The sequence below is a fragment of the Triticum urartu genome, chromosome 6, assembly GCF_003073215.2.
Source record: "Triticum urartu cultivar G1812 chromosome 6, Tu2.1, whole genome shotgun sequence".
Classification (NCBI taxonomy): Eukaryota; Viridiplantae; Streptophyta; class Magnoliopsida; order Poales; family Poaceae; genus Triticum; species Triticum urartu.
Genome location: NC_053027.1, coordinates 546,660,633 through 546,672,165, shown reverse-complemented (window position 1 = coordinate 546,672,165; position 11,533 = coordinate 546,660,633). Strand labels below are relative to the sequence as shown.

Genomic DNA, 11,533 nt, shown 5'->3' with positions numbered 1-11,533 from the left:
AGCAGTCACTGACTGTTTAGCGCTAAATAAAGAACTAGGAGTAGCTACGACACAGTTCCTGACACAAGGCCAGGCAAAGGCTCGAGAAATGTACGCAGATGTTGGTGTGGGAGCCACCGAACAAAACTGCCATCGCCCTTTTTGGTTCCTAGAATCAACACAGATTGGTCAGTTCGCATCGCATCATCAGGGTTCAGGTAACGACGGTGGTATCACGATGATTTGCCATGGTCGCACATGATCAGTCTTCCTCACGAATCTCATCATCATCATCCTCTGGCTGGAGCGGCGATGCAACGACTGGTGCAGATAGGTCAACGAATGGCGGCACGACATCCTGAGGCTCATGTGGGTCGATGTCCTAGGGTGAGGCGACTTGAGGCGTAGGTGACCCGAAGGCTAGGGCCTCAGGGACAACTATCTTTGCCCCTCACCTCCCTGGGGCGAGGCGACTTCAGATGCACTGCCTTCTGCTTCGAGCTGCTCCTTGCCTTCCTCTCCTCCCTGTCCCCCGTCGCCTCCTCCTAGCTCCTCCCTACTCCCTCTCCTCCCTGAACACTGGTGTCGGCAACTGCATGTGGAGGTAACTCAATGTCAGAATGAGGGATTGGCGGTGGAGGTGGCGGTGGTGCCGGCGGGGGCCCTCTGAAGTACACACGATAAGCCATGGGATCTCTTGGAAAATGGCCAAGCATATGGCGGCGATGCTTGACACCTGCACACAAACAGAACTCAAAATGGATAGCATATTTGGGGGCGGCAACAATAAAGCTTAAGTCCACTAGGTGGCTTGCACACTTACAAGGATGAATATCCTCACTCGGCCAACATGTCAGTAAGCTGTCCATACAGATCCATTAGCCATGGCCACAAGGGGCTCCCACCATGACAAGCGTTCCATGTTACGGTTCCAAATCCATGCAATCTAAAATTCAGAAACACAAGTTTTTCAATGAAATCTACTAACACACTATGGAATGGGAGTAATCTTGGAGTTAGACTCGATTTAGCCTCGGTACAAGAAAAAGGACCAGAAAAGAAATGAAGTGAGAAAAAACAAGTTTGGGTTTAAGTATAAGCATTAAACTCTGCTTTGTTCATGCAGATTGATGGTGACCTTAATATCATCAAAACCTGAAGTATTCATCAGTGCCCAACTAAATATGGATCAACCTGACAACTAAAGTCACATCTTTTCTTAATAGTGGTACATTTTAGCAGAAATGCACATGCAAAACCAACCTTCTGCAGCACTTGATTTACGGTCTTAAATAGTTTCTTTATTAGCAAACAAATCAACTTCGATATCAAGAACAAGGACAACTAAATATTATGATTGATTGACTGTTCATGCTAACTATGGTATCCAAATTTACTAGTCCAAACAAAAAATCAGCGACAACAGCGAACCACCACACTAATTCAACTGGAAACTAGGAAACTAGAACTTTCAGTTCTTGCACACAATTTGAAATGGACTGAATGTCACTCAAAAAATGACCTTGTATTGAGCTGTTAGTCTAATTTAGCTGATGCAAACTGTTGAGAACTTCATTTAGTTACTAGACAAATATTAATAAGAGTATGAGCCATATAAATTGTGTGTGAAAACTAATCCTACCACAACTGTAACAGATAATAAATGCTAATAAAAAAACAAATATAATATAATAAATGCTAATTAACATTAAAACATGTAAAAATGCAGGGGGGAAACCAAGTCTGGAATTGATGATGTCCTTAATATCGTCAAGATCTAATTTCCAAGCACATGAAGTAATCATCAGTGCCCCACTAAATATATAGATCAACCTGACAGCTAAAATAATATCTTCATTCTTTAAAGTGGTACAAAACACATGATCTAAATAGATATCAAAATTATGTGCCAGTGCACAACGAGATCATGCCTTCTGCAGAACTTAATTTATGGTCCTAAATAGTTTCTTTAGCAAATAATAATCCTATTTATCAGGAACCATGACAAGTAAATATTTTGGCTGGTTGATTGTTTATGCCAAGGGTGGTATCCAAATCCTACTGGTCTAAACAGAAAATCGATGAAAACAACAAACCATCAAACCAATCAACTAGAAACTACAACTTCCAGTTTTGACACACGTTTTGAAATGGACTGAATGTCACACAAAATTGTCCTAAGTGTTAGCCTAATTTTTCTGCTATAAACTATTGAGAACAATTATATTTACTGGACATTAATAAGATTACGAGCCATCTGAATTGTGCATAACAACTAATCCTACAACAACTGTGACAGATGATAATGCTAATCAACATAAAAGAAGAATGTAAAAAAACAATGGTAGCTGAAATATGTCATATATATTTAATCCGTATAGGTATTTATCTATTTTCAAAATAGAATAGTCTTACCGTGTTAATGATAGGAACAAGCTACGTGACAACGCCTAAAATCGTTGCCAAGTCCCCACAAAGGTACGAGGCCACTTGTGTCGGCATAGCGTCATCCCTAGAAAGACTCCAAGTATGGTGAAGATCACCACGGCCGCAGCGAGTAGAATGAGAACCGGTTTGCGCCGGCAATCTTGGATGAAGACGTACACATAGTACAACTCGACCAGAATGTCGATTCCATTTTGTAAACATCACTGGCAGGTTCACTAACTCATGGATGGTGGGGATCCCATAGATCAACCATATCGTCGAGTTGGATATGACAGTAATGCAGGTGTACAGCCCCACTGCCCCGACCAGGTGCGTCATCTGGATAGCCAAGAACGTCAACCCGCCTCATAAAATTGATAATTTATGCCAAACTCTATTTATTTATTTTTATATTGCTATAGTATTAAAAAAATAATTTTAACCTTAGCTTGTATAGTTAATCACGTAATTTAGTTTGTATAGTTAACTATTGTACTTCATTTTTAGTTGTAATGTACATGACCGGTCACTTTGTTTGTGTTAAATTTGAATTAAGTAATGTAACATAAGTTATCTTTGAATTATTTTTGTGACAATTGAAAATATTGCATAGTGCACACCCACATATTTGTATGCATGTGCATATGTTCTGTATAGCTTTCTTTCATTAAATATCATGTGAGAGGTTTCTAAAGAATAATGTCCAACTAATATTTTAATCGTGAGTTCTACTAGATTATTAGGTGTGCATATTTCTAGAACCTATAAATTGTACCATTTGAAAACGTGCTCCAAGTTAGATACCGTAATAAATTTAACATGTGCATGCTATTGAAAATAGTCACTGACCAACGTATGCATGCTTACATACAATTTATTTATTTGGTATGCTCATATAGATATTTGGTTTCATCTGGTTTATACAAAGAGCTCATGCCAGTTTCTAAAATAAAAGGTTTTGTAGAGAGTGAACTTAGAATCTATCGATCAAAGAGAGGCTAGCAGGCTAACTAAGATCATTGTCACCTACCAGATTCACTATTGCCTATCTGATTGGTTGTTAGTTTGATGTGATCTTGTTGCTCTTGTAAAATTACAATCTTTTTGCATGTTTGCAATAATATTTTGAACATAATAGATAATACTAGCATATTTAATATTGGGGCCCTCCTCCTCTTGGGGCCCGGGACGGTCGCCCTTTTTCCTCGGCTTTTGGGTCGGCCCTGGCTTCGTGTAACCAAGGGTTTTCACGGACAACAGGGAATCGAGAGCCCAACGCGTCGTGTGTAGAGCACCATCGAGATCTACTACGAGCGCCGCCTCTACCAGGGTGCGCACGTGTCGGTGGAGGTGGACGTTAATGGGGCCAGAGTCGGTGGCTTCCTACATGGCTGCGAAATCGGAGGAGAAGCGTAGTTGCAGCTGTGTAGGGCATGGAGAGAAGAAACAGAGCTCAAGGTTTATGATCCTTGCACCCCCTTTAAGTTGATTCTAAAATGGCTTCATGATTGGAACATACTGCTGACAAACCCCGAAAGAAGTAGAGTGATGGTCCTGGGCAGGAGACAAGTAGAGAAGGTTGCTGGGGAGGTCTTCATGGAGGCTCATGGACGGCGTCTGGATGCGAGAAAAAACACAACAGGGTGATGGTTGCGTCGTTCAGATTCCAGGATTACAACCGGAGAGCTCGCTCTGTGGATGTCTCCTTCGCATGTTTCCTTTTCCCCTCTTTGCTCTCATGTAGACCTGCATTTTGTTATCTTTCCCTTATGTTGGTACTACCCGGAGTTTGCTATTGATAATAGTAGTTGTGCCCCCTCTTCCCGTCGGAGACCTATCCTTGTGGGAATCCCGATGGAGTTAGCGGGGTGATCTTGCTTTCGCCTTCGCTACTAGTTTGGGTTGATTACATGCCCGGGCCTTAGGTGATCTTGCTGGAGGGAGGGGGTGAATAGCACCTTCCTCTCCAATGGTAGATCATGCATCGTTCGATTTTATTTCTTTGTTTTCTTAATGACTTGGTGGTTTCTGTTAATGAAAATCGGAGATGTGATTCTCTTTATTAAAAAATCAGGAAAAGGCAGAGTATCCGGCTGGTTTCAAAGCATGGGGTAGCTCGTGCGATCGCCACGATCAGGAGCTTCGCCTGATTTGGAACCTATTCCTTAGCCATTTGACTTGGCCCCTTCCCAAGCCGTATGGATCATCGAACAAAATCAAACAATTCTATCGAATATAATAGTTCCATTTAAAGATAATAAATCATCATCGGATAGAGATTCATCAACGAAATAAGTTTGAAAATCCAATGTTACAACCATTAAGTTCATAATTAATTAAAAGCATACATAGCTTAATCAGCACCCGATTAAGCTACTTCGCCCCCTCGAGTGCCTCCATCTCATGTGCATGCAATCAAGAGATTCAAGCATACCTCGCCACGCTCTTGCTTCGGACATTGCCATAAGCCTTTTGGCGTATATCAAGTACTAAGGTCCAAACACGCCGACTACCACAATTGCCAACTTCACCATGGCGTCTCCACATGTGCTCTCAGACATCCAGGTACTCGTCCCATGAATCTGAGGTCGTTCCATAGAAAAGCATCCGCAATGCAGCCATGCACTTCTGGAAAGAATTCAATTCTCCCTACGGCATCTTTCTTTAAGATGAAGTAGTCATTTTAGGACCGTACACCATTATAGAGGCGACCAAACACATTTTTTTCACATCTGAAAGCGCCGGTGCAAATTGTCTAGGAATAGATCCTTGGGGGAAAAGTAGTCATCCATGAGTGTTAAATGCCCCAGTGCCCTGGTCTGATTTAGCACTCGATGACACTTGATCGATCCCTTAAAATTGAGAACATGCTCTTCCGCACGCTCCGCGTCTACAGGGACCGTCTGCATCATCGATGTTTCATCCTCTCATGTAGATGTCAGGATGACTCAATGTAGTGCTCGTAGATATACTCCATATATGAATCCATTGCTTTGAAGAATGGAGAAAAAATGTCAAAATTTTAGCATAAGCATTTCATCAAACACTTACGGTGTGTGGTGACCCCCGCAGCCGGCTGAAGGAAATATGCCCTAGAGGCAATAATAAAGTTATTATTTATTTCCTTATATCATGATAAATGTTTATTATTCATGCTAGAATTGTATTAACCGGAAACATAATACATGTGTGAATACATAGACAAACAGATTGTCACCAGTATGCCTCTACTTGACTAGCTCGTTGATCAAAGATGGTTATGTTTCCTAACCATAGACATGAGTTGTCATTTGATTAACGGGGTCACATCATTAGGAGAATGATGTGATTGACATGACCCATTCCGTTAGCTTAGCACCCGATCGTTTAGTATGTTGCTATTGCTTTCTTCATAACTTATACATGTTCCTATGACTATGAGATTATGCAACTCCCGTTTACCGGAGGAACACTTTGTGTGCTACCAACGTCACAACGTAACTGGGTGATTATAAAGGTGCTCTACAGGTGTCTCCGAAGGTACTTGTTGGGTTGGCATATTTCAAGATTAGGATTTGTCACTCCGATTATCGGAGAGGTATCTCTGGGCCCTCTCGGTAATGCACATCACTTAAGCCTTGCAAGCATTGCAACTAATGAGTTAGTTGCGGGATGATGTATTACGGAATGAGTAAAGAGACTTGCCGGTAACGATATTGAACTATGTATTGAGATACCGACGATCGAATCTCGGGCAAGTAACATACCGATGACAAAGGGAACAACGTATGTTGTTATGCGGTCTGACCGATAAAGATCTTCGTAGAATATGTGGGAGCCAATATGAGCATCCAGGTTCTGCTATTGGTTATTGATCGGAGACGTGTCTCGATCGTGTCTACATAGTTCTCGAACCCGTAGGGTCCGCACGCTTAACGTTTCGATGACAGTTATATTATGAGTTTATATGTTTTGATGTACCGAAGGTTGTTCGGAGTCCCGGATGTGATCACGGACACGACGAGGAGTCTTAAAATGGTCGAGACATGAAGATTGATATATTGGAAGCCTATGTTTGGATATCGGAAGTGTTCCGGGTGAAATCAGGATTTTACCGGAGTACCGGGAGGTTACCGGAACCCCCCGGGGACTTAATGGGCCTTAGTGGGCCTAGGTGGAAGAGAGGAGAGGCGGCTAGGGATGGGTCGCGCGCCCCCCCCCCCCCCCCCCCCCCCCCCCCAAGTCCGAATAGGACAAGGAGAGGGGGGCGGCGCCCCCCTTCCTTCTTCTCCTCCACTCTTTCCCCCTCCCAAGTCCTAATCCAACTAGGAAAGGGGGGGAGTCCTACTCCCGGTGGGAGTACGACTCCTCCTGGCGCGCCTCCTCCCTGGACGGCCGCACCCCCCCTTTGCTCCTTTATATACGGGGGCAGGGGGCACCCCATAGACACAACAATTGATCGTTTGAACTTTTAGCCGTGTGCGGTGCCCCCCTCCACCATAGTCCACCTCGATAATACTATAGCGGTGCTTAGGCAAAGCCCTGCGTCGGTAGAACATCAACATCGTCACCACGCCGTCGTGCTGACGAAACTCTCCCTCAACACTCGGCTGGATCGGAGTTCGAGGGACATCATCGGGCTGAACGTGTGCTGAACTCGGAGGTGTCGTACGTTCGGTACTTGATCGGTCGGATCGTGAGGACGTACGACTACATCAACCGTGTTGTGCTAACGCTTCCGCTTTCGGTCTACGAGGGTACGTGGACAACACTCTCCCCTCTCGTTGATATGCATCACCATGATCTTGCGTGTGCGTAGGAAATTTTTTGAAATTACTACGTTCCCCAACACCGACATCCGCGGGGGCGGATGGGACCCATGTCGCGCATGTGGAACGACGGCATGGGCAAAGCGGCGTGGCGACTGAGAGGAACAGTGGAGGTCGAGGAGGTCCGGCAAGGGCTTGGCGGGCGGTCATGGTGGTACAGCAGCGGCGGATGCAGAGAAGAGGAAAACAGATGGAGACGTGGAGTCAGGGTGTGGTTTTGGATGAGCCGGAGATGTTGGAGTCCTACGTGGCAGAGGTCCAGACTCCCGCAAAGCCCTCTTAGTTTGCTTCTGATTTGTGAGAAAAGGGACATTCGGAGTATTTTGCGGATCGATGCCGAAAACTGTATACGAAGTTTTGCCGGCGATTTAAGGATGCGCTTTGAAGATACCCTAAAAAAACATCCTCTGAAAACAGTGCGGAGTCCCCGCTGGGAGGGTACCAAACAATACCATTCGGAAGTACCGAGCCTAGACTTGAATTCTCACTGACATCGACATCGGCGCACGAGCTTGGATCCTATCTCGACGCTCCTTGAGCTTTGCTTAGAGTGGTCTCGGCGACTCCCTATCTTTTACATGCGATGTCAAGGGAATCACTCTCGGTTCTCGTTGTATGCAGGAAGGATCGGTGCTCCACGGCCGGGAGCTTGAGGGCAGGGGGTCCTCTCCGGTGACAACTTGGTGTGTGGGTGTGTTGCATCGACGTCCGGTGGTTTCTCATGGAGGCGCGGTCTTTCTTCTAGTCAGTAGTCTTGGGTGTGTCGTGATGGAGTGTGAGCACTCCTGTAATCTTGTTTTTTTATCTGCTTTGTAAGGGGTCTCTCCCATCACTTTGTATCGGTTCGGGTGTGTTGCTTTATATATAAAGCGGGATGAAAGCCTTTTTCGGTAATTCTCACTGAGACAACTTTAACCGTCTCGGACACCGCAAATATTTGTGCTACCATAATGAAAAGAGAATGACACGAAAGATAAGAGTCTGATAGTTCTGGGAACCAACGTCTCGCAAATTCTTGAACGTATTTTGGTCATTGAACAACACTCTCAACTCACCTGGTTCGATAGTACCGACTGACTGGTCCGTTAGTTCTGTAGACATTGAAAAGTGACGGGTTTAAGAGAAAATAGGTGGAAACTTTAAGGATTGATCAAAGGATTCGAATGTGTGTTTAATCTTTGTTCAAGTGCAAAATTTTGGCAGTGACTACAATTGGGATATAATGATGTGGGCAACCGTGTACCCATCGTTTGGATCTACGCGTGAGTTGAAACAAACTCCTTAGCCCATGGACTTGGGCCACCCTTCCTGAGCTGTGTATGGAACCACCGAAGAAAATCAAATAATTCCGTTGAAGAGAATAGTTCCATTGAAGATGATAAAGCGTCTTGGGATAGAGGGGTTCATCAACAAAATAAGTTCAGAAATCAAATATTATTACAACCATTCAGTTCACAATTCCTGAATTAAAAGCATAGCTTCAGCAGCACCCGGTTAAGATGCTTCACCTTCACCCCTCCCACGGCAACACCACCGCCGGCTTCATCTTTCTTCCCCACGGATTCCGAGGCGACAGGACCTAGGGCAAGGTGCTGCTGGTGCTGGCCCTCGCCGTCTCCTCCTTGCTGCTGGACGACATGGGCATGGGACAACTCGAAGACAAGCCTGGCCCGACGACGGGGGGCACGGGGGGTGGCTGGTGTCGCCCCTCATCACCGACATCTCCTCCTCCCTGCCCCTGCGGTAGGACGGGGCGCGGGACTTGTTGGCCGGCGTGCCATCTGGACGTTGCTGCTTCCTCTGGGCTGCCCCCTGGCTCCCTCTCCTTCCTGAGCACCTCTGCAGTACAGGATGATCCACACGATCACCTGGAAGGAGGCCGAGCCGATTCCCACAACGCTAGGCACCTGCGCATAAACAAGCCCAACTCCTTAGCACCCGTGGTGGGCTTTGAGTTCTGAGTAAACAAACACTGAACGTGTGTGCGTGCACAAAAAAAGAATGGGTTAGACAGTATAAGAAAAGAATGCATGTGGCCCCGTAGCCCAAATCATACCAGGGTGAACCATATGATGTGGCTGCCTACAACGGCATACCCAGTCCACATTGTCCCATTTGCAAGTGCTGCCCCAAACTGGAACCGCGAGAGCCTCCCCCGATCGGAATTCCTCAGAGCACCAATCTGCAAACTCGGGCAAAGACAGTTTAGTGCACAACCAACTCTGTAGGAGACCACATTAGTACCTACGATTGCGTTTTTAGTTACCGTTTTGAAGACTGGGGCCAGGTACATGGCGATGCCGGAGAACATGGCAACCCAGCCCATGTAGGTGCGTGACCATACGTGCCCGAAGACGACGGTGCCAAGCAGCAGCCCAAGGAACGCGACGACGAGGGCGATGAGAGGGTTTCGGCGGCGGTTGGCGGCGACGTGAACGATGAAGATGATCACGTACGCGAGCTCGAAGACGATGCCGATTGTGTTCGCGAGCATGACGGGCTTGTTCGTCTTGTCGGCGAAAACCGGAATGCCGTAGGTCACGTATGCGGCTGCATTGAACAACACAGCCATGTACGAGTACGGCTCCTCTGCCCCAACATTCTTAGAGTTGAGGATTGTCCAAAATGTTGGGCTGCATCCACAAAGTTAGTATCATGGTTGAGGGCCAAGCACATACACATTCAGACTGAACAGTAGCAGATACATATGCAGAGAAGTAAATCAGATCAACACCAAAAACTCTAGTTTTGGGACCAAAACAGAGCGCCAAGTGCGCCGATGGGGGGCGCTCGCGCGCACCGTGTTTCACAGCCGCAGCTTGCGTATACATCTCCTAGTCAGCACTGGTCGTAAGCCGGCGTTGAGGTGCTCCCCACCGGGCCTGTGTGTGGTATATATACGCCCGGTGCGTGCGCCGGCCCCGCCGTGGGGTGGACGCTGTCTCTCCCGTTCTACCGGGTACGCGCGGCTAAGTCGCCTGTCGCCGGCAGGGTGCGTTTGCGTGGAGGAGTACATCTCGCCAACCAGCGAGGCAGGCAGGTCGCAAGCCGGCGCTCGGGCGCCCGCGAGAGGTCTGCGGTGTACGTGCAACTGCGCCGCCATGGGGTGCGCTCGCGCGCGCGTGGGCGGTGTCGTTCTGCCGGGTACATGCGGCGGGGTGCGCTCGCGCGCAGAATGCATCACAGCGAGGACACGGCCCGCGGCCGACGCGTGGAGGAGCGGCGCGCAGAAGAGCTAGGTGGCAAGCCGACGCTGGGACGCTCGCGGGATGGGTGTTGCGTACGTGCGGTGCGTGCGCCGGCGCCGGCATGAGATTCGCGCGCGAGTTCTTGTATGGTGTACGTTCTACAGGCAGGTACATACGGTGAGGTGGCTGGTCGGCGGCGGGGTGCGCTCGCGCGCAGGATCCATCACAGGCAGGACGCGGCCTGCCGCCGGAGCGCAGAGGAGCGCCGGTGTGCACATACAAAACTTGTAGGCAGCGAGCCGGCGCTCGGGTGCTTGTGCATGTGCCCGAGCGAGATCGGGATTCGTGCAGAATCCGCTCGGCGGGGAGAGTGCATGCGCAGAGATTCGAGGACACTTACATGGGGGATCCGATCAGCAGCAACGCGGTGGCGACGCCAAAGTACCCCAGCACCAGCTGTGTCCCGTCCACCTCCAGAGAAGAAGCAGGCGCCGGCGCCGGAGCCACCATCTTGCTTGCGGCCGCCGCTCCCTCTCGCTCGCTGCGCTGTGCACTGGAGGATGTGGTCTGAGCTCTCCAAGGTGGTCGTAGTGGCAGGGTGGTGGCACTCGTCTAAATAGAGCGATGACGGGCCAGCATCCCCACGCATGACACCATCCGACTCTTTTTCTTTTGAACGTTGAACACTTTTTCACTCTTTCACTCTCGTCTATTTTTACGTTAATCACCGTAATGATTTATACTATAACTTTAGTTACCAACTATTTTAAATTAATTACACATAAACAACTTCGGTATATTTTTATAGCAATTTACTAAAAGAATAACGTTTTACAAGACAAAATTGAAAATTTTGACTCTAGTTATGTGAGATATTTTTTCTACCACGCATGTTATATATGGTATATGAATCCCGCATTCGCAGTTACTTTGGAGACTTTAACACATTTGGTTCATTTTGGCACAAAATGTCTTATTGCAAAGTCTTATCTTATTATTATTTTTAAGTGTACAAAAATGTCTCGTGGTGTAACAGCAAAACAAAAATGCACTATTTTTAGTATTGTTATATCTAGTTGACCTATGTTTCTATTGTTTCGAGGTGTATCATAATGTCTTTGTAATGATGCA

The 11,533-nt window shown here is 47.0% G+C and overlaps 1 protein-coding gene across 1 annotated transcript; it reads right to left on the bottom strand.

Annotated features, from left to right (window-relative positions):
* Nucleotides 1-9,451: 9,451 nt before the first annotated feature.
* LOC125516975 (bidirectional sugar transporter SWEET6b-like) lies at nt 9,452-10,964 on the bottom strand. The gene is made up of 3 exons (XM_048682223.1): nt 10,803-10,964; nt 9,506-9,847; nt 9,452-9,458 (listed from the first exon to the last, which is right to left on the bottom strand). Exons 1-3 carry the CDS (start codon nt 10,910-10,912, stop codon nt 9,452-9,454), a joined length of 459 nt encoding a protein of 152 aa, XP_048538180.1. The 5' UTR covers nt 10,913-10,964.
* Between the last annotated feature and the right edge of the window lie 569 nt (nt 10,965-11,533).

Coding starts and splice junctions, on each gene's coding strand:
- LOC125516975 (XM_048682223.1), bottom strand. CDS start 10,912: ATGGTGGCTCCGGCGCCGGCGCCTGCTTCTTCTCTGGAGGTGGACGGG. Junction 9,848..10,802: donor CTGCTGATCGGATCCCCCAT/GTAAGTGTCCTC, acceptor TTGTGGATGCAG/CCCAACATTTTGGACAATCC.